The sequence below is a fragment of the Somniosus microcephalus genome, chromosome 7 (assembly GCF_052327205.1).
Source record: "Somniosus microcephalus isolate GS21.2 chromosome 7, FLI_Smic_1.0, whole genome shotgun sequence".
In the NCBI taxonomy this organism is placed as follows: Eukaryota; Metazoa; Chordata; class Chondrichthyes; order Squaliformes; family Somniosidae; genus Somniosus; species Somniosus microcephalus.
The window spans coordinates 27,725,506-27,749,324 of NC_140993.1; the positions used below are offsets into that span (position 1 = coordinate 27,725,506).

At 42.6% G+C, this 23,819-nt stretch overlaps 1 protein-coding gene across 4 annotated transcripts in view; it reads left to right on the forward strand.

The window, feature by feature from the left end:
- afg3l2 (AFG3-like AAA ATPase 2) overlaps positions 1 to 23,819 on the forward strand; it is a 52,977-nt gene that overhangs the window by 4,425 nt on the left and 24,733 nt on the right. Inside the window, exons 2-9 of one of the 4 annotated variants that reach the window (XM_085992333.1) lie at positions 958 to 1,057; positions 3,692 to 3,766; positions 4,062 to 4,201; positions 5,625 to 5,777; positions 8,653 to 8,727; positions 16,789 to 16,913; positions 20,096 to 20,369; positions 23,333 to 23,470. In XM_085992333.1, the coding sequence (XP_085848459.1) occupies positions 958 to 1,057; positions 3,692 to 3,766; positions 4,062 to 4,201; positions 5,625 to 5,777; positions 8,653 to 8,727; positions 16,789 to 16,913; positions 20,096 to 20,369; positions 23,333 to 23,470 (1,080 nt within the window). Of the gene's footprint in view, positions 1 to 957; positions 1,058 to 3,691; positions 3,767 to 4,061; positions 4,202 to 5,624; positions 5,778 to 8,652; positions 8,728 to 16,788; positions 16,914 to 20,095; positions 20,370 to 23,332; positions 23,471 to 23,819 lie in introns of those variants that run through there. The other 3 variants (XM_085992334.1, XM_085992336.1, XM_085992337.1) reach the window with 3 other exon arrangements.

The following is a 23,819-nucleotide window of genomic DNA, read 5'->3' on the forward strand; positions in this document are numbered from 1 at the left end:
AGCTTTTAAGTTGCAGAAGCCTGGGATCAGGGTCTCTGCTTTTGCTGCCAAAATTAGAGAAATTTCACACCTTGAAACAAAGGAATTGAGTCAAAAGGAAAATAAAAGATGATTATTTGTGGGAAGGCTAGAGTCACAAGACATTCTCTGGCCACGGTTTAATATATTTCAAGGTCAAATGGTGCATTTACTGTATAGCTGTGTTTACAATTAATCATTGACTAAACATCAGCTGGACACATTCATCGAGTAAACTTGCTGTGAAAAATGTACTCTTGTGGATGTTTAAAGTTGGTTTTGTATGAAGTCTGGCACTTTTAGGGTGTTGGGAAAGCCAATGGAATATAAAGCTCCCACTTGATTCCGTTTGGTATTATTATAGCTGGGCCCTGAGAAAATGACTCCTGTGACCAACTGCAGTGGTCATTTAGCCAAACTGGTGACATATGCTGAATATGAAGAGCAAATGGCTGGGCCTTTTCAGTCTAGCTTGCAGTTCTTCACTACAGAATCACTTGGAATTTCTCAGAGGTTGACTATTGAGTGCGTATTTGAATAATATCTATTACAAACATTACTGTTGGGTGGCACAACATGCCTTGGACAATCTCCATGTCGTATGAAGCATTCGGGAGGAGTTTGATGTTTTTTTAATCTGTCGTTTCTTAAGTGGTAATGACAGTTTGTATGTACCACCAAAGCACTGGATTAGTTAGCATAGGTGGCACAGTTGCTGAAGGAATTCTTGAATCTGTAAGCAAGGTGATACACAAGAACATAAGAAATAGGAGCAGGAGTAGGCCATTCAGCCCTTCGAGACTGCTCCACCATTCAATAAGATCATGGCTGATCTTCTACCTCACCTCCACCTTCCTGCACTATCCCCATATCCCTAGGTGATATATATGGTGTATTCTTGTGACATTCTCTGCTTTGTGTGATTTATTGTTCTTGCAGTTCTCAGATTGTGCGCACAATTGTGTGGGCTTGGATCAGAACAGTCGACTGGCAAATGTGCTAGGTGCCTATGGACGGCTCTGCTCAAGACCTCCAAAAGGTGAGATATCTTGAAATTTGAATGAAATGTTATAATCATTGCGAATAACAAATTAGTCTCTTTTTTTCCAAGCCTCCAAAACCATTTTTGTAATTGACATTCTTTGTCCCCTCCATAAAACACAAATGAGAGTACAACATGCTTTTTTTTAAAATGAGGTATTTACATTTTTTTTTAGCGGATTTGAATTCTGAAGAAGCTCTGTGCTCTGAATTATAGCAATTATTATTTAGAAACTGTTATTGGAGTGGTGCATTTGAGTGTTAGGCCACAGCTTTGCATCTGTTTGCACAGCATCCTGATTTTTTTTTATTCGTTCACAGGATGTGGGCGACGCTGGCAAGGCCAGCATTTATTGCCCATCCCTAATTGCCCTCGAGAAGGTGGTGGTGAGCCGCCTTCTTGAACCACTGCAGTCCGTGTGGTGAAGGTGCTCCCACAGTACTGTTATGCTTCTTTGTAGCGGTTTGGTACAACTGAGTGGCTCGCTAGGCCATTTCAGAGGGCAGTTAAGAGTCAACCACATTGCTGTGGGTCTGGAGTCACATATAGGCCAGACCGGGTAAGGACGGCAGATTTCCTTCCCTAAAGGACATTAATGAATCAGACGGGGTTTTACAACAATCCAGTAGTTTCATGGTCACCATTACTGATACTAGCTTTTTATTGCAGATTTATTTAATTAATTGAATTTAATTCCCCAGCTGCCGTGGTGGGATTTGAACTCACATCTCTGGATTATTAGTCCAGGAGCATAACCACTATGCTACCGTATCTTTATTGGATATTTCAGCAAAGGGCCGAGGTCCCAACAGTTCCACCATGTCTGCCTTGTCGATTACCTCTTTTTCTAACAATCGTTGAGCAATCTGGAATTTGCAATGGAACACAAATGAAAGCCAGACACAAATGAGAATCGGAAACAGAAAATACTGTTAGTATATATCTAGAAGAGAGAAGGCTGAGTGGTGACCTGATAAGAGGCCTTTAAGATTATGAAGGGGTTCGATAGGGTGGACGTAGAGAAAATGCTTCCACTTGTTGTGGAGAATAAAACTAGGGGCCATAAATACAAGATAATCACTAATAAATCCAATAGGGAATTCAGGAGAAACTTGTTTCCCCAGAGAGTGGAACTCGCTACCACAAGGAATAGTTGAGGTGAATAGTATAGATGCATTCAAGGGGAAGCTAGGTAAACACATGCTGATAGTGTTAGATGAAGTAGGGTGGGAGGAGAGGGTGCGGAGCATAAACATCAGGAATGACCTGTCTGTGCTGTACATTCCATGCAATTTTATGTAATAACAGCAAAGCAGGTTCAAAACCTCACCACTGAGCTCTCAATTACAACCAAATTGCTGCATGGATGGTCCACCATCTACAAGGCACAAGTCAGGAGTGTGATGGAATACTCGCCACTTGCCTGGATGAGTGCAGCTCCAACAACACTCAACAAGCTCGACACCTCCAGGACAAAGCAGCCCGCTTGATTGGCACCCCATCCACCACCTTAAACATTCACTCCCTCCACCACCGGCGCACCGTGGCTAGTGTGTACCATCTACAAGATGCACTGCAGCAACTCACCAAGGCTTCTTCGGCAGCACCATCCAAACCTGCGACCTCTTCCACCTAGAAGGACAAGGGCAGCAGGTGCATGGGAACACCACCACCTCCAAGTTCCCCTCCAAGTCACACACCATCCTGATTTGGAAGTATATCGGCCGTTCCTTCGTCGTCACTGGGTCAAAATACTGGAACTCCCTCCCTAACAGCACTGTGGTTGTACCTTCACCACACCGACTGCAGCAGTTCAAGAAGGCGGCTCACCACCACCTTCTAAGGGGCATCTAGGGGTGGGTAACGAATGCTGCCCTTGCCAGGAACGCCCACAACCCGTGAATGAATTAAAAAAAAATCTATGCTGCAGGCTGGATTAAATGCAAAATGGAAATACTGTGAAAAGTTCTAACTTTTCAGTAAACATTTAAGTAAGCTATAGGTTATATTCGTGTCTCCCTTCTTGTACCCTAGTACAGCTCCTGGATTAGCATCTGTGGAGACACCTATGGGTTTACCAAACTCACCTTTTTAATCAAAATGGTAATTGTGCAGAGGCTAACTGGTCAGTATATGCCATGGCTACCATAATTTCTACTGTTAATAACTCAAATGTCTCATATTTTCCAGTTGGCAGCGTTCTGATGATTCAAAGACCAGAAAAACATTTAATGGCAAAACCAACCTGGTTTGATGAAATGGGCGTGGGGTTAGGGTCGTGTTGCCCAGTAAACAAGCAGCAGGATTGAGGGATATTATCACCTTGGGCCATGTCAAAGAATACCCACCACTGTACCGGGACGTAAACACTAATATATATTCCCATAGGAGATACACCAGGAATACCCTAGATGAAGCTGCACCTCCAGCACAAGGATGAGTCATGGGCAACGTTCCCATTAAGTTGCGCTCCCGCGCAGCCCCTTAAAGGGGCCGCGCACCCAAAAAAAATTAGGGGGAAGCATTGGTCACGGGGTTCAGTGTTTATCCTTGGTGTTGCCTAGAAAAGTTTAACAGCTCGCACTGCGTGTAGTTCTTAGTGACTTTTATGTTAATGTAATTTTTTCACAGGTTTTGAAAAATATTTTCCAAACAAAAAATCCAAAAAAACAAGTGAATCCAAAGGATCATCCAATGAGGTGAAAGGTATTGCACATAGTTTATTGGCATCATATCATAATTTATGAATGATTTGCATGAATTTAGAATTTTTACTTGGGATAAAATTAATATACTGAAAGAGTGGCCTCTTTACGATACTGCACTTGAGAAAACGCTCCTAACTGATAATTTGCATGATAGATGCACATAATATTTTAGAAAGTCTTTCTGACCGGCCAAATAAAGTGAATTTTCCACTAATCCTCACTGAATATCCACAGTATGTGCAGACCTACCCAATTAGAAATGGGGACTGGACTGTTCCTCATTGATGATAAAGTGTTGCACATTTCACAGAACCGAAATCCACAAATCCTCAGCGTCTTGGGAACAATGGTACAGGTGGTGGAAGTGGAGGAAAGAAAGGAGGCAGAAAGGATGAGTCCAGCTGGTGGGCCAGGTTACAGAAGGTACTTGATGGTAATGTTTGTTTTAATCTGACTCCACACACAAACTCCCAAAGCTCCAAAAACTTTGATTTTGGAACATTTTCAACTCTTTTAACAAAACCAAAATACTGCAGCTGCTGGAAATCTGAAGTTAAAAGCAGAAAATGCTGGAGAAACTCAGCAGGTCAGGCAGCACCTGTGGAGAGAGAAACAGAGTTAACGTTTCAGGTCGATGACCTTTCAAATCTGACAATAGGTCATCAACCTGAAACGTTAACTCTGTTTCTCTTTCCACAGATGCTGCCTGACCTGCTGAATGTTTCCAGCATTTCCTGTTTTAGTTCCAACTCTTTAAGTAGTTACAATTTGTTGTGATAGCCATGACATTTCTGGCTATGGATTTAGTAACTTTGATTGATTGTGTGAAACTTAGTGCTCTGAGTGGCTTTTCTTCTTTTTTGAAAAAATGGGCTGTAATTATAACAATTCAATATACAAAGTGGTCTTGTTGCCTTACAGTTTTTGGTTCATAGAAAAAGCTTTATGATCTTCAGTATCTGTCTGAAACTTGGAAAAATTGCTGGTCAGGATTTACTAATTACTGATAACATTTCAGTTGAAGGTAGCAGTGCCAGCTATTCACCCAATGGCTCCGTTGGTTAAGGCTTTGAATATCGGAGCCATACGGACTAGTGTAGTCTTAAATTCAGTCTTGCTCTGTACTGAGGTAGCTAATCTCAGTTGGGGTACAAGACAGCGGCAAAAGTTAACATCAGGGGTACCGTGGCATAGTGGTTAAGTTACTGGGCTACGAATCCAGAGACTCGAGTTCAAATCCCACCACAGTTGGGGAATTTAAATTCAATTCAATTAAATAAATCAGTTTATTTTATTACAATCAGTTTATTGGTCACTAATACTATCAGATTGTCGTAAAAACCCATCTGGTTCACTAATGTCCTTTTAGGGAAGGAAATCTGCCGTCCTTACCCGGTCTGGCCTATATGTGACTCCAGACCCACAGCAATGTGGTTGACTCTTAACTGCCCTCTGAATTACTAGTTGAGCAACATAACCACTATACTTCCGTGCCCTCTGTGTGCTGGAGCACTGTGGGAGACATCACATTTTCTTTGATAACGCTCCTGTGAAGCGCCTTGTGACGTTTTACTACATTAAAGGTGCTGTATAAATGCAAGTTGTTGTATGGAATTTGACCTCGAGATGAATTCCAGTTGTGCATGTCAGTAGATCTAGTGAGATTTGTAGTGGGTGTCTCGTGCTCGAGCGTTGGGTGCTCCAGGAAATACTCCTGTGTAGCTTTCACATGCAATTGGTTTAATCCTCAGTGTTTCAGTAGAGCAGATATAAACTGTTCATTTGATCTGTATTGATGAATGTTGTACATCACTTAATCACGTACTATTTAAGATCCCTTTATTTTTACTTTCTAGGGTGATATTCCATGGGACGATAAGGAATTTCGATTTTACTTTATAGGAGGTGCGGCATTTTGGGCAACTGTTGCTTATTACATTTTCTTCAGGAATGTTGGCAGAGAAGTTACCTGGAAGGACTTTGTCAATAATTACCTTTCTAAAGGAATTGTAAGTGCTAAAATACTGTTTACGCCTGATTATTGTAAAATGTACTGCATTATTCTACTGTATATAGATAAGGGAATTTTAATGATATGTAAAATGTGCAATGTGTAAATTGGATATTAAGGGAATCAAGGGATATGGGGAAAGTTGCGGGAAGGTGGAGTTGATGTAGAAAATCAGCCATGATCTTATTGAATGGCAGAGCAGGCTAGATGGACCGAATGGCCTATTCCTGCTCCTATTTCTTATGCGTATGTATTCATAATTCAAACTATTTTCTTCTGTCAAATACAGTTTACAAATGCACATTCAATTGGAATTCTTTTTATTCTGAAATTCTACTTTCTAATATTCAACTGTATATATAAATATATAGACAACATGATTAGGGGCACTGGTTCATGGTCTCTGATTAAGTCAAAACCTATCTTTATTACAGGACTTTTACTCTAATTTTGGGAATCATATTCCAGGTCCTTTCAGTAACCTGAAAATGTGTCATGGAGATTGTTTCTCATTGTAGCGCTTTTAAAACACTTCAAGGACACTAGAAGCAACAACATCGATATATAAGGAAGTTATGATGAACCTTTATAAAACACTGGTTCGGCCTCAACTGGAGTATTGTGTCCAATTCTGGGCACCGCAATTTAGGAAGGATGTGAAGGCCTTAGAGAGGGTGCAGAAAAGATTTACAAGAATGGTTCCAGGGATGAGGGTCTTCAGTTACGTGGACTGGAGAAGCTGGGGTTGTTCTCCTTAGAGCAGAGAAGATTGAGAGGAGATTTGATGGAGGTGTTCAAAATCATGAGGGGTCCAGACAGAGTAGATAGAGAGAAACTGTTCCCATTGGCGGAAGGTCGAGAACCAGAGGACACAGATTTAAGGTGATTGGCAAAAGAACCAAAGGCGACATGAGGAAAAACTTTTTTACGCAGCGAGTGGTTAGGATCTGGAATGCACTGCCTGAGAGGGTGGTGGAGGCAGACTCAATCGTGGCTTTCAAAAGGGAATTGGATAAGTACCTGAAGGAAAAAAAATTGCAGAGCTACGGGGAAAGGGCGGGTGAGTGGGACTGGCTGAAGTGTTCTTGCAGAAAGCCAGCACGGGCTCAATGGGCCGAATGGCCTCCTTCTGTGCTGTAACCATTCTCTGATTCTATGATTTAGAAAAAGTGTAATTCTTTTGGCAGCAACTATAGAAGAGTTTTCCCTATCCTTATAAACCGTAAAAGTGCAGCAATTTTCACAACTTTTGATGGATTCATCTAAGTGTGCAGATTCTCACTCCCTCAGCTCGTTGCTATAAAATAACTGCTACTTAACACATCTATTTCACTTGCATCTGATACTCTTGTATTGGTTTCTTTTTCTTTAGGATTTTGTTCAATAAGTAGAGCTTAGCTTTTAGAGTGACTGCTTTGCCCGGATGTGAAATGTGCTAATGGGTTTGATTAATTGGTTTTGATGGCCTTTAGTCCAGTCCAGTTGATCTGGTTAGTTCTGTTAGTCCCGCTCTCAAACTGATCTGGGTTTGGTTCTCATAGTTTACATTACCATTCTCAAACTGATAGATTGATGCCAACGACCTCCAAGCACAATGAAAAAAAGCTGATTTTTCTTGTTAAATGCTGACACATGGGTAGAAATGCTGACTGCCTGCTTAAAACACTGATACACATTCACTGAGGCACCTCTTTTGCACTGAAATCTGGCATTCTCTTTTCTAATTGGGAAGTGTACGTGTTGCACGTACAGTAACCAGCTGGCATTGGATTCAACAACAAGCTCTGCTTACCAGCATGTTAAATAATTGATCCAGTGAATCCGATTCCAGTGTTCAACACAGTCGGAAGAAATCAGCTTGGCTCTGCAGGGGCACTTTGAATTCTATTTAAAATAAGAGTTCTACATGTTTAAAGAGCCAGCGAGTGGAGTGCTTGCTGAAGGTTTAGTAAACAAATGTTTGGAAATGAGCATTACCAAGCAGTAAATAGGAAATCCCACATCTGCTGCCTGCATTGGGATATTTTCCGAGTTTGGAATCTTCCTTGTTCGGAGCAGAGCTCCCTGGTTGCCTGAAAGTGCTTTCTGCCAGTGTTCTGCAGGCAGATAGCGGAGCAAGCTAAAGGGTGTACTATTCAGATCTCCAGATATTATACGGTCTTGTGACATCAGGATGCTCTATAACATTGCACACATCTACATGCTAAACTAGTTGTGATAGTAAGTAGACATTTTCATAGAAGGACTTCACTGCATAAGAAGTAGGAACATAAGAAGTAGGAGTAGGCCATATGGCCCCTCGGGCCTGCTCCGCCATTCAATAGGATCATGGCTGACCCGAATCTAGACTCGCGTCCACTTCCCTGCCCTCTCCCCGTAACCCCTAATTCCCTTATCTGCTAGGAAACTGTCTGGTAGTAATTTCCAAAAATAAGGACAATTTGGGGGGAGATTCCCACGCAGTCATGTAGAGGCAGGCAAACATTGCTGAAATGAAGATTTGGGAGTGTGGGGAATCACACACCATTTTGGGAACAGAATTATTCATACATCATGCACCTTTTTTGTAAAACTTTTTTAAAAAATTAAAGAATTCTTGTTTTTGTTTGGTGTTCTTTAATAAAAGTTGGGTAACTGGGCTATTCAGAATCTAGATGGATTGAAAAGAATCAGGATTGATTTTTTTTTTTCTAAATTGCTTCTTTTACCATCATTGTAAACCTCCCTGCTTTCAACTGAAGGTTTAATAAATGAGTTTATGAAAGACACATTCCTTGGGTTTCTTTGAGAGTGTAAAGAAGATGAAGGTAATTTAGTGGATGGATGAGGTTTTTTAATGACTAACTATATATTTTGGGTTTTTTTGTTGCCAGGTGGACAGGTTGGAAGTAGTAAACAAACGCTACGTTAGAGTAGTTTTTGCTCCAGAAAAAATAGCCGTGGATGGGGTAAGTTGGTCATTTACATATCCAAAACTCTACGTAGAGGATCCTTATGGTTTACAATATGCACTATGTAAACAACAACTACTTGCATTTATATAGCGCCTTTAACGTAGTAAAACGTTCCAAGGCACATCACTGAAGTGCTTGTCAAACAAAATTTGAGCCACGTTAGGAGATATTAGGACAGGTGGCCAACAGCTTGGTCCAAGAGTAGGTTTTAAGGAATGTCTTAAAGGAGGAAAGACTTGCCTTTCTATCGCGCCTTTCACGGCCACCGGATGTCTCAAAGTGTTTTACAGCCAATGAAGTACTTTTGAAGTGGAGTCACTATTGTAATGTGGGAAATGCAGCAGCGAATTTGCACACCGCAAGGTCCCACAAACAGTGAGATAATGACCAGATAATCTGTTTTTATTATGTTGGTTGAGGGATAAATATTAGCCAGGACACCGGGGATAACTCCCCTGCTCTTCTTTGAAATAGTGCCATGGGATCTTTTACGTTTACGTTCACCTGAGAGAGCAGACAGGGCCTCGGTTTAACGTCTCATCTGAAAGACGGCACCTCCGACAGCGCAGCACTCCCTCAGCACTGCACTGGAGTGTCAGCCCAAGTGTGCTCAAGTCCCTGGAGTGGGACTTGAACCCACAACCTTCTGACTCAGAGGTGAGGGTGCTACCAACTGAGCCACAGCTACTAAGAGAGAGGGGTAGAGAGCTGGAGAGATTTAGGGAGGGAATTGCAGAACCTGGGGCCTAGGCAGCTGGAGGCACGGAGCTAATGGTGGAGCAAAGAAAATCGGGGATGCGCAAGAGGCCAGAATTGGAGGAGCGCGGAGTGCTCGGAGGATTGTAGGGTTGGCGGAGATTAGAGATAGAGAGGGGCGAGGCCATGGAGGGATTTGACAACAAGGATAAGCATTTTAAAATCGCATCGTTTTTGGACCGGGAGCCAATGTAGTGAGCACAAGGGTGATTGGTGAACGGGATTGAGTGCGAGTTAGGATACAGGCAGCAGAGTTTAGGATGAGCAATGAGCTGTGAATTATAAACTAATGCACTTGCAATAACTGTATCACAATTTTTTAACCCTTCAGTACAGATGTCATCATGATTTGGTTGTACAGAATGTGTTGTCAATATTATGGAATAGCACTGTCCAATGAACATTGAACTTTTTTTCAAAACTGTGCCAATTTTAATCTCATCCCAGTCTACAGATTACTTTATAAACAGCTCAATTTTTATTTTTGTGGTATGTATTTTAAACACTGAGAATCACTTGTAGACAGCCAGTGTTCCAAACAAACAAAAGTCATGTGATGTGAAGCCCATGTCCGCGATAATGATGTTGGTTACTCTAGGGCAATCTCGCACAGAATACAAACGTTCATGATATGGAGCAAATGTGCCTCAAAGGGATTCTATCTTTTATATTCCATTGCACCAGAATGCCACTGTACTGAAATGGTTAAATGCAGGGTTCCATTGAGATACCCCATGAATAGGGTTATCACAATAATCAGTGGATAGAAAGTAATCTGACTAAGGGTTGTACAACATCTAGCGCAATAATGAAAATTAAGCAGATTGCATGATTCATTTCAAGCCTGAGATGAGATTGACATAAAAGTAGGGGTTTGGTAATCAACAACAAGGACCAGATGCAGTATAATGTGCACCAGTCGCTGAAGGTAAGCATGCAGGTGCAGCAGGCGGTTAAGAAGGCAAATGGTATGTTGGCCTTTGTAGCGAGAGGGTTGGAGTACAGGAACAAGGATGTCTTGCTGCAGTTGTACAGGGCCTTGGTGAGACCACACTTTGAGTATTGTGTGCAGTTTTGGTCGCCTTATCTGAGGAAGGATGTTCTTGCCATGGAGGGAGTGCAACGAAGATTCACCAGACTGATACCTGGGATGGCAGGAATGACGTATGAAGAGAGATTGGATCGATTAGGCTTATATTCGCTGGAGTTCAGAAGAATGAGAGGGGATCTCATTGAAACTTATAAAATTCTAACAGGACTAGACAGACTAGATGCAGGAAGGACGTTCCCGATGGTCGGGGAGTCCAGAACCAGGGGTCACTGTCTAAGGATAAGGGGTAAGCCATTTAGGACTGAGATGAGGAGGAATTTCTTCACCCAGAGTGTGGCGAACCTGTGGCATTTTCTACCACAGAAGGTAGTTGAGGCCAATTCATTAAATATATTCAAGAAGGAGTTAGATATATTTCTTAAAGCTAAGGGGATCAAGGGATATGGGGAGAAAGCAGGGACAGGGTACTGAATTTGGATGATCAGCCATGATCTCATTAAATGGCGGAGCAGGCTCGAGGGGTCGAATGGCCTACTCCTGCTCCTATCTTCTATGTTTCTATGTTTAAGGGTCTTAAAGAGCACGCAAGTTAGCGGCAATGTTCCTATGAATTTTTCTTAGTTGTGCACGGTCTCATTACTTCAATGCGTGGTCCCTTTAAATTTAGTTGCACGGCTGCGCACACGCGGTAACTTGAGTGGCCTGTGGGGTACTTTCCTGATTGTTGTGTGGCCGCGCATGCGCACAGCTTAGAGACCACAAGATGTAGGAGCAGGTGTAGGTCATTTGGCCCCTCGAGCCTGCTCCACCATTCAATAAGATCATGGCTGATCTGATCTTGGCCTCAGTTCCACTTCTCTGCCCGCTCCCCATAACCCTTGACTCCCTTATCGTTCAAAAATCTGTGTTTCTCCACCTTAAATATTTTCAATGAATAGCTTGGTACAGCTAATAATTAAGAGTCAACCATATTGCTATGGGTCTGGAGGCAGATTTCCTTCCCTAAAGGACATTAGTGAACCAGATAGGTTTTCACCGTCACTGATGTTAGCTTTTTATTCCAGATTTTTAATTTAATTAGCTGAATTTAAATTCGCCAGCTGCTATGGTGGGACTTGAATTCATGTCTCACGGATCATCAGTCCAGGCCTCTGGATTACTAGGCCAGTAACATAACCACTATGCTACCGTACTCAATTAGAGGGAGCATTGGTTAACGGAATGGGCAGTCAGATGGTAGATGGAATCTCGTGGAGAAGCGTGAGATGATGCATCTTGGGAGGATAAACAAGGATTCATTCAGTGGGAAGATGCTGAAGGTTGTTGAGGAAAAGAGAGACCGAGGGGCGTCATTAGATAATTCCTTGGAAAGTGTGATTGCAGCAGCTAGCCATAAAATATGCCAGTAGCGTTTTGGATTTTTACATAGAATATGCAGCACAGAAACGGGCCATTCGGCCCAACCAGTCCATGCCAGCATTTATGCTCCACTCGAGCCTCCTCCCATCCTTCCTCATCTAAATCTATCAGCATATCATCATTCCCTTCTCCCTCACATGCATATCTAGCCTCCCCTTAAATGCATCTATATTATTTGCCTCAGCCACTCCCTGTGGTAGCGAGTTTCAGTCAGGAAACCTGATTTGAGGAGTCATTGGATGAAATGCAGAAATAAACGGTCTGGTGAAGGTAGAGGGAAACAACTAAATAAAAGTCAGGAACATGACAGGACCATTGACGCTTAACCCTCTAGCGTATTAACTCTTTCCCCCCCCCCCCCCAAGTCATGTAATTGAAATGAGCTTGAAAGGTAAACAATATAAAGTACAGATAACAGAAAGAGAGGAGTGCCAAGACATAAATATCCAGGTATGACAGCAATGAATCTACTTTTACAATCTTTCTAGCATTTTTACTTTTATTTATTTGATCGAGAGAGAGAGTGGTAGTAAGCCAGCTCTTGATTGTGGTTTGTTAGTCCACTTGAGAAGGCATTGAGAGCCAACCATCTATTGTGGGACTGGAGCCGCAAGTAGGCCAGACTGGGTAGAGCTGCTAAGCTTCCTTCTCTGAGGGACTATAAAAACAAACTGGCAACTTTCCTGGGCAATGTTTCTAGTGCCAGCCCACAATTTATCAGATTTCTTGAATTCGGTTGCACAACTTGCCATGGTGGGAATTGAACTTATGACCTTTGCATTGCTCGTTTAGTACTATAGCCAGTACACAAGCATAGCTGAGGTAATATGTAATTCTTGTGCCTTAATGGCTGAAGTAAAATCTAAATGATAGCAGGCACAGTTCCAATGTATTCTAAAGGAGTTTGCAGTTCTGTTCTAATTCTTAATGGTTATTTATAGTGGTGGTTTAACTTGGAATCCTAAGGTACATGATTAGACCTAGCCTTTTAATCACACAACTCTCAGACACATCACTCGAGCTGTGCATTACTTATTTTAATCCTGTATTCATTTGTTTTAAAGCAAAGAATAATTTTGCAAGCATTCTGTTGTGAGTTGAGCTTCTACCAGATGTTTCTCTTGTACTCTGTACCAATGGCCACTCCTGTAAGAGAGCCCTTGTACCCTATGAAGCGAAGTGTGACTTGCATGCAAAATTTCTAATAATGTAGTGTTGCACAGCAGCAGAATAAAAACCCATGTTAGAATTAGGTTGCCAAACTGAGACAAGCTCTCATGTTCTCCTAGACTTTGGAAAAATAAATGCTATTGCCTTTGGGCTATAAACTGCAAATCAGATGTTAGTGTTGACTTGGCTCAGTGTTAGCACTCACTTCTGAGTCAGAGGTTGTGGGTTTAAGAGAGGTTTATGAGAGTAAGCTTGCAGGGAACATAAAAACTGACTCAAAGCTTCTATAGATATGTGAAGAGAAAAAGATTGGTTAAGTCAAGCGTAGGTCCCTTGCAGTCAGAATCAGGGGAATTTATAATGGGGAACAAAGAAATGGCAGACCAATTAAATACGTACTTTGTTACTGCCTTCACAAAGGAGGACACAAATAACCGCCCAGTGATGTCGGGGAACATAGGGTCTAATCAGGGAGGAACTGAATGAAATCAATATTTGTAGGGCGATGGTGTTAGGGAAATTGACGCGATTGAAGGCCGATAAATCCCCAGAGCCTGATAATCTACATCCGAGGGTACTTAAGGAAGTGGCCCTAGAAATAGTAGATGCATTGCTGGTCACCTTTTTGAGGATGTAACTGGTAGAATAGATAAGGGACAACCAGTGGATGTGGTGTATTTGGACTTTCAGAAGGCTTTCGATAAGGTCCCGCATAAGAGATTAGCTTGTAAAGTTAAGGCACATGGGATTGGGGGTAAGGTACTGACTTGGATAGAGAACTGGTTGGCAGACGGGAAGCAAAGAGTTGGAATAAACGGGTCTTTTTCCGAGTGGCAGGCAGTGACTAGTGGGGTACCGCAGGGATCGGTGCTAGGACCCCAGCTATTCACAATATATATTAATGATCTAGACAAGGGAACTAGATATAATATCTCCCAAGTTTGCAGATGACACAAAGCTGGGTGGGCGTGTGTGCTGTGAGGAGGATGCAGAAAAATTCCAGTATGATTTGGACAGGTTGGGTGATTGGGCAGATGCATGGCAGATGCAGTATAATGTGGATAAATGTGAGGTTATCCACTTTGGTGGCAAAAACAGGAAGACAGATTATTATCTGAACGGCAATAGATTGGGAAAAGGGGAAGTGCAACGAGACCTGGGTGTCCTTGTGCACCAGCCGCTGAAGGTAAGCATGCAGGTGGTTAAGAAGGCAAATGGTATGTTGGCCTTCATAGCGAGAGGATTCGAATACAGGAGCAAGGATGTCTTGCTGCAGTTGTACAGGGCCTTGGTGAGACCACACCTTGAGTATTGTGTGCAGTTTATTAAATACATATTTTGGTTCTGTCTTCACAAAGGAGGACACAAATAACCTCCCAGAGATGTCGGGGAACATAGAGTCTGATGAAAGGGAGGAACTGAAAGAAATCAGTATTTGTAGGGAAATGGTGTTAGGGAAATTGACGGGATTGAAGGCCGATAAATCCCCAGGGCCTGATAATCTACATCCTAGGATACTTAAGGAAGTGGCCCTAGAAATAGTAGATGCATTGCTGATCATCTTCCAACATTCGATAGAATCTGGAACAGCACCCATGGATTGGAGGGTAGCTAATGTTACCCCACTATTCAAAAAAGGTGGTAGAGAGAAAACGGGGAATTACAGACCGGTAAGCCTGACATCGGTAGTGGGGAAAATGCTAGAGTCCATTTTAAAAGGTAATAGCAGAGCACTTGGAAAACAGTGACCGGATCGGACAAAGTCAACATGGATTTACAAAAGGTAAATCGTGCTTGACTAATCTGGAATTTTTTGAGGATGTAACTGGTAAAATAGATAAAGGAGAACCAGTGGATGTGGTGTATTTGGACTTTCAAAAGGCTTTTGATAAGGTCCCGCATAAGAGATTAGCGTGTAAAGTTAAGGCACATGGGATTGGGGGCAAGGTATTGACTTGGATAGAGAACTGGTTGGCAGACAAGAAGCAAAGAGTTGGAATAAACGGGTCTTTTTCCGAGTGGCAGGCAGTGACTAGTGGGGTACCGCAGGGATCGGTCCTTGGACCCCAGCTATTCACAAGATATATATTAATGATCTAGACAAGGGAACTAGATGTAATGTCTCCAAATTTGCAGACGACACAAAGCTGGGTGGGCGTGTGTGCTGTGCGGAGGATGCCGAGAAACTCCAGGATGATTTGGACAGGTTGGGTGATATGGCAGATGCAATATAACGTGGATAAATGCGAGGTTATCCACTTTGGTATCAAAAACAGGAAGGCAGATTATTATCTGAATGGCAATAGATTGGGAGAAGGGGAAGTGCAACGAGACCTGGGTGTCCTTGTGCACCAGTCGCTGAAGGTAAGCATACAGGTGCAGCAGGCAGTTAAGAAGGCAAATGGTATGTTGGCCTTCGTAGCGAGAGGGTTTGAGTACAGGAACAAGGATGTCTTGCTGCAGTTGTACAGGGCCTTGGTGAGACCACACCTTGAGTATTGTGTGCAGTTTTGGTCGCCTTATCTGAGGAAGGATGTTCTTGCCATGGAGGGAGTTCAGCGAAGATTCACCAGGCTGATACCTGGGATGGCAGGAATGACGTATGAGGAGAGATTGGGTTGATTGGGCTTATACTCGCTGGAGTTTAGAAGAATGAGAGAGGATCTCTTTGAAACTTATAAAATTGTGACAGGACTGGACAGACTAGATGCAGGAAGGATGTTCCCGATGGTCGGGGAGTCCAGAACCAGGGGTCACAGTCTAAGGATAAGGGGTAAGCCATTTAGGACAGAAATGAGGAGGAATTTCTTCACCCAGAGAGTGGTGAACCTGTGGAATTCTCTACCACAGAAGGCAGTTGAGGCCAATTTATTAAAATATATTCAAGAAGGAGTTGGATATATTTCTTAAGGCTAAAGGGATCAAGGGATATGGGGAGAAAGCAGGGACAGGGTACTGAATTTGGATGATCAGCCATGATCTCATTAAATGGCGGAACAGGCTCGAGGGGCTGAATGGCCTACTCCTGCTCCTATCTTCTATGTTTCTATGTAAGAGGGCAAGTGTAGGTTATCTAGGCTGACACTTCGGCGCAATTTTGAGGGAGTGCTGCATCATCAGAGGTGCCATCTTGCGGTTGAGATGCTAAGCTGAAGCCCTGTCTTGTCCAGTTGATGTAAAAGATCCAATGGCAGTATTCAAAGAAGAGCAGCGGATTTCTGCTGGTGTCCTCGCCAACCATTGTCCCTCAGCCGACACCACTGTAACAAATTAACTGGTCATTTTATCCCTTTGCTGTTTGCTATGAACAAATTGTCTGCTGTGTTTGTCTACATAACAGTGACTACACTCCAAAGGTAATTCATTGGCTGTAAAATGCTCTGGGATGAACCGAGGACATAAAAGATGCTATATAAATGCAAATTCTTCCTCCGTTATTAAGTGAAAGCTATGCAGTACTTATTGTGATACTGCACTGCTCTGCTCTGCCTCCAAGCTTCTCTGGGAAAAAATGAATGGAAATTATTTCATTTTTAAGCAAATCAGTCTTAATTGTTGGACGATGAACCAATTGAGTGTGGAACATACACATTCAGTGTAAGTGAGAATATAATCAGTCTATTACTCATATACTTTAATCTATTTCCTTATATTTACAGCAATATGTATGGTTTAACATTGGCAGTGTGGACACCTTTGAGCGGAATCTGGAGACTGCACAGCAGGAACAGGGCATAGAAGGTGAAAGTAGGATACCTATAGTGTATTCTACAGAGAGTGATGGGTAAGGAACGCGCATGTTAATATTTAATTGCTTTATTTTTCCGGGTGTTGTTTTGGCTGTTAACTTTTTGTTTAGTTTGAATGGATTTCCTTAGAGATGTCAGTAACCAGGGGGCATAGATTTAAAGTAATTGGTAGCAGGATTAGAGGGGAGTTGAAGGCTACGGACCAAGAGCTGGAAGGTGGGATTAGGCTGGATCGCTCTTTCTCGGCCGGCACAGACACGAAGGGCCGAATGACCTCCTCCTGTGGTGCTATGATTATGCTCACACTTGGACTTAGCTGAGAAAGTGAGTACAGTACTAGCCTCAGGCAGGTTGTCTTGACAAGGAGGGAAACTGTCCGATGGACAGGCACTGTTGAAGTGTTTTTCTGGGCAGGTTAACCAGTATTGCCGCTGTGGAGATGTTTGCAGGGTTGACTGTTCTCCCCTCCCATGGAGGGGTTTAAAAAAACCTCTAATAATCCTTTCCTTTGTCAGCCTTAGGTTGATCTTATTACAAATTAACTACGCATATAAACACTAGGTGGCAATGTTATGAAAAAATGCTATCAGTGCAGTACATTTTCCCTTTCAGTTTCCCTGGTTCTCATAAGTCTGGAATAAATAACTGCTTTTTTAAAATTCATTCTTGGGAGCTAGGTGTTGCTTGCAAGGCTTGCATTTACTGGCCATTTCTAGTTGCCCTGATAAGGTGGTGGTGGGCCGCCTTCTTGAAACTGTTTGATACAACTGAGTGGCTTGCTAGACCACTTCCGAGGGCAGCTAAGAGTCAACCATGTTGGCGTGCGACTGGAGCCACATTATAGAAACATAGAAACATAGAAGATAGGAGCAGGAGTAGGCCATTCGGCCCTTCGAGCCTGCTCCGCCATTCAATGAGATCATGGCTGATCATCCAAATTCAGTACCCTGTCCCTGCCTTCTCCCCATATCCCTTGATCCCTTTAGCCTTAAGAAATATATCCAACTCTTTCTTGAATATATTTAATGAACTGGCCTTCACCGCCCTCTGTGGTAGAGAATTCCACAGGTTCACCACTCTCTGGGTAAAGAAATTCCTCCTCATTTCAGTCCTAAATGGCTTACCCCTTATCCTTTAGACTATGACCCCTGGTTCTGGACTCCCCGACCATCGGGAACATCCTTCCTGCATCTAGTCTGTCCAGACCTGACAGAATTTTATAGGTTTCGATGCGATCCCCTCTCATTCCTCTAAACTCCAGTGAGTATAAGCCCAATCGACCCAATCTCTCCTCATACGTCATTCCTGCCATACCGGATATGGACCGCACTTTTCCTTCCCTAAAGGATGTCGGTGAACCAGTTGAGTTTTTCCAACAATCTGATGGTCACTTTTACTGATACCAGCTTTTTATTTCCAGATTTAAAAAAAAACTGAGTTCAAGTTCTCAAACTGCCATGGCAGGATTTGAACTCAAATTCTCTGGGTTACTAGTCCAGTAACAAAACCACTACCGTACCCTGACACAGCCTTCCCTCCATTTTTCCTCCTTGCACTGATATGCACACTTTCTTCAATCTAAAATTAATTTCAGAAAGATTGTACATCATTGTAAATTACATTGTTAAACCTAAACTGAGACTGCAGAGTCACAGCAGTTTTCTGGGAAGGAGCCTCCATCAGTGTGGCTCCCGAGATTCCATGGTCAAACACATTGATCTATATAGCAAGTCTTGCACATCCGTAGGTTGCATGCCACATCCATTCATTGAAAAGCATGCAGTTGTTCCTGCTGTATAGTATATTGTAATATTCTCATGTCCAAACTTCAGTTTATCTTCTGGAATGGATATCTTGTGTACGTGATAAACGAAATGAAAAGGAGATCTTCCTAGGTACTGGTTAACTTGTAAATTACTGTATTTTCTACCGCACTACCCCTTTTGGAGCCATGCTCACCTGAAAGGGCAATTGAGGATCTGTTGCCTGGCTTTTAACAACAGTGCTTCATAACTAGCTACAGCACATTCCCATGATGCATGGCTGAGATTAAGAGCTCCCTGTGGGGAATCATTGACATGAATCTGTGTCCACGCTAATGCTCCAAGTATTGACACTCCGGTGCTATCTGTCAGTTATAGCCATGGGCTGATTTAGGGCATTTGAGTCTGAAAATCGCTACTTATTAATCAGTCAGGTGTATGAACTTGGCTTTTTAGCAATTATTGAAGTTTCAGCATTTTGAATATTTGCATGTTCATTGCAAATGTCAAAATAGTGAATTAATGATAAGTGCAAAAAAACTCACATGGTTTATGAGAATTGTAGACTATAGAGCATTTATTTATCACATTGTCTAAATACATCTAAACATTTTTGTTCTAATTTGGATCCAAAAATGCTGCAGCCGTATGATTCATCTCAGAGTTGTGTAGAAATGTCCGCTATGGCTGTGGTTGGAACATGAACCTTTTGGATTGTGAATTTAATGCCATTGGACATGTGCCAGCAGTTTAAAATCAGGACTGTTTTATTTATAAAGTGATGTCCATCAAACATTGAATCAGCTTTTTATTTGGTTGTACAAATGTCTATTTTTTGCATTGCTGATGTCCCAAAGTAATTTGTTGCAAATTTCAGAAATGCTGACACTTTTTTTTTAGACATCCAATTAGACACCGTGTCAGCCGTGGCTCAGTGGGTAGCACTCTCCTCTGGGTCAGAAGGTTGTGGGTTCAAGTCCCACTCCAGAGACTTGAGCACATAAAGCTAGGCTGACACTCCAGTGCGGTGCTGAGGGAGTGCTGCACTGTCGGAGGTGCCGTCTTTCGGATGAGACTAAACCGAGGCCCCATCTGATCTCTCAGGTGGACGTAAAAGATCCCGTGGCACTATTTCGATGAAGAGCAGGGGATTAATCCCCGGTGTCCTGGCCAACATTTATCCCTCAATCAGCATCACCGAAAAAACATTATCTGGTCATTATCACATTGCTGTTTGTGGGAGCTTGCTGTGCGTAGATTGGCTGCCGCGTTTCCTACGTTACAACAGTGACTACACTTCAAAAAGTACTTCATTGGCTGTAAAGTGCTTTGGGACGTGCAGTGATCATGAAAGGCTCTATATAAATACAAGTCTTTTATTTCTGGTGTAAAATCATTTTTTGAATGAATTCTCATTATGTTCTAATTTGAATTGATTGGTTATCTTTTCTTAGCTCATTTCTACTGAGCATGCTTCCTACTATACTGATCATTGGATTTCTGCTGTTAACCCTGAGAAGAGGATCAGCGGGAGTTGGCCGATCGGGACGTGGCATGGGTGGACTGTTTAGTGTTGGAGAAACAACAGCAAAGGTTCTCAAGGATGAAATTGATGTAAAGTTCAAGGATGTGGCAGGGTGTGAGGAAGCAAAGTTGGAAATAATGGAATTTGTTAATTTTCTAAAGAATCCAAATCAGTATCAAGAACTCGGAGCAAAAATTCCAAAGGTGAGGCGCCTTTCCATCAGACAAAATCCAACTTGAAGATGATAAAGGTGTAAAGCAACTGCCAGTAGTATTTGAAAACTGGGTAGTGTCATTAACCTGTTGCTATAGGACCCCTGTTGTATACATAGCTTTGGAGTGGGGGGGGGGGGTGGAAAGCTATTGTCCTAATCTTTCCAAATGTGGGCAGGCATTGCACAATCTATGGTTAATTGCTTTGTTCACTTGGATGCTAACTAGAAATAACTGTAATGGTAAGTGATCTGTGATACCTCTATGACCCCTCAATCCTCCTCTACAGATATAGGCCCAGAAATTGGTGTCGGGGGCTTCCCGCGGGTGCAAGCCCCCGACCTACACTTACATATCGCGCCGACAGTTGAAGCCTGGCCCTGCGTGGATTTCCTGTCAGTGGCCTGGTTCAGCTCCCGGCACGCTGTGCTTGCGTGATCTAGCGGCGTAGTTAGTTCGATGAGGCGGCTGGGATCACGTGAGCACTGGGCATCCAATCGGAGGTTGCAAAAGTTCATTCATGAGTTTGATAGTAAGAACTGTCAAACTCATGAAAACTCCGGGTGCCCAAAACAGTACTTAAACTTCAAATAAAAGTTTTAAAAAAATCCCACTAATTAAATGCACTATTAATAACTGTAAAAAACTAATTTAAACAATTATTCAAATTTTTGAAAAAATAATTTTTTAACAAATCGCGTCTAAAAATACACTTACCTTACTGTAAAGTCTTTAAAAATAATAAACCTGTGGAAAAAAATTTCTAACTTTAATTATTAGACCACTTACCTTTTAAAACTAAGTCCTTGCGTCTGCTTTTTTCATTCGTAAAAAGTTGAGGCCTTCACGCACGGGCAACCCTGTTTTTAAAAAAAAAAAAAAAAAATTTAAAAAAGGAATTTCAGCGCGCACGCGCAGAGCCCCGCGCACATGCATTCGACCTCTGAACCCCTTGGTTCAGAGGAAAGGAAATGCCGGTTTTCCGCGCATGCTGAAAACCGACACTTCCATCGGGCCCACGCGTGAGTACCCCGTCCGTACTCGCGCGTTGGGACCCGAATTACTGGGCCAATGTATCCGCTTCTGTTAAAACTTTAAATTGGACTGAATCAGCAACCTTTTCTAGGAGTCTGTTCCACATGCCCACTTTATTGAATTTAAAAACAGAATACACAGTTCACTTACCTATTTTCTTGCCAAATACCTTTCCAACTTCTAAAGTTGACTGATGTTATCAGCATTGATCGCCTCCCTGGGCAGTCCATTCCAAACATTCACCACCCTTTGTGCGAAGTAGTTATATCGGATCTGACCATTCACTTGCCCTTTTTCATCCCATGCCTCCTCGTCATCCTTGGGGGCCATGGCGAACCATTTCTCAGGGTTCAACTTGTTGATCTTCTTAAGGATCTTGAATTCCTCAATAAGATCCCCTCTTGCATTTATTCTAGTGTAAGTAAACATACAGTTTCTGCTGCCTCTCCTTGTAGCTCAGATCTTTGACATCAGATATCAGACAGGTATCTCTTTGGCGCACAATGTCCTTCCTGTAATAAGAACTGCTTACAGTACTCCCGATGGGGATGAGCCAATGCTCTGTAGGTTCAGTTTCCCATCCTATCTTTTTAAAATGTATTTTTTCTGATTATTAGAATCCTAGAATGGTTACAGCACAGAAGGAGGTCATTGGGCCCGTCGCGCCCATGCCGGCTCTCTGCAAGTGCACTTCAGCTAGTCCTACTCCCCCGCCCTTTCCCTGTAGCCCTGCAAATGTTTTTCTTTCAGGTACTTATCCAATTCCCTTTTGAAAGCCACGATTGAATCTGTCTCCACCACCCTATCAGGCAGTGCATTCCAGATCCTAACCACTCGCAGCATAAAAGGGTTTTCCTCATGTCGCCTTTGGTTCTTTTGCCAATCACCTTAAATCTGTGTCCTCTGGTTCTCGACCCTTCTGTCAAAGGGAATGGTTTGATTAAAAGAAGATTAACTAAGTTATTGAGCATAAATAATAGGACCAATGTATATAGTTGTTTGAAAGAGCACTTTTGATGTTGCATTCAGTTAACTAATAGCAGAACTGGACCAGCATGGGGTTAGGTAATAAGTGACGTGTCTGAAAGATAATGGCCCAGAAATTCGGGTCGGGGGCTTCCCGCGGGTGCAAGCCCCCGACCTGCACTTACCTAGCGCTGGCCGTTGAGCTGTGGGCCCCCATGGGATTCCGATCCTGGGCCTGCTCCAACTGCCGGCGCGCTGTGCTTGCGTATCCCAGGGGCGCAGTTCGTTCGATGCGGGCCATGGGGAGCCAATCGGAGCAGGGAATGCTTCATAAGTTTGACAGACCTGTCAAACCTATAAATACTATAAGCCCCAAAACATCACTCAATCTTCAAATAATTTTTTTTTTTAAATCACATTTTTAAAATAAACTAAATTACATGAAATAACTATTTTAAACAATAATTTCAATTTTTGAAAAAAATAATTACATTTTATAACGGGGCTAAAAATAAACTTACCTTTCTTTAAAGTATTTAAAAATAATAAACCTGTGGAAAAATGTTTTAATTTTAATGAATTCACCACTTACCTTGTAAAAAGCAGGCCTTGCGACTGCATTTTACATGTCTAACTTCTGGAGACTTACCCTCCCGGGAAAACCTGCAAAAAAAACGTACGTTCGATGCGCACGCGCAGCCTCTCCTGCGCACGCATTCGACTTCTGAACTCCTTCTTTCAAGGGAACGGAAGTGCCGGTTTCCCGCGCATGCACGAAACCGTCACTTCCATTGGGCTTACCCGTGGAGACCCAAATTTCTGGGCCATTGATCTACATAAAGCAAGTTATTTGCTTTTTTGGATCAGAGAGTTGTACTTTGCATTGCACCTGTAAATGAGTTGATGAACTTCTCTAAGCATGGTCTAAAGATAATTGCACATTCTTTTCACAGGGAGCTATTCTCACTGGTCCTCCAGGCACTGGGAAAACTCTGCTAGCCAAGGCTACTGCAGGAGAGGCTAATGTCCCATTCATCACTGTGAATGGCTCTGAATTCCTGGAGATGTTTGTTGGTGTGGGTCCTGCTAGGGTAAGCCTTTTGCTACCTATTGTGTACGTTCAAATGTTACAAGTGATTTGACGGGCTCTGATAGATGGTCATCCTGCATTTTCTGGGAGGGAACTGAACGGAGGAGGTCTTCAGAAGAAAGTCATTCCCATCCCTGAAGGAAAGTGTGGGGGGGGGGGGGGGAGGGGAGGGAGGAACAAATAGGTAGTTTGCAATAAAGATACTAATTTCTCCTGGCCTTTAGCACAGGATGTCAATAAATAACCTACATATGAAGATAATTGTAGTGAAAGGCTACTCTGCAGCCTAAAGAAACCAGCAGGGCACCAGATTTGTTCCCTTAAACAGCACTAATTGAGTTTTGCATCAC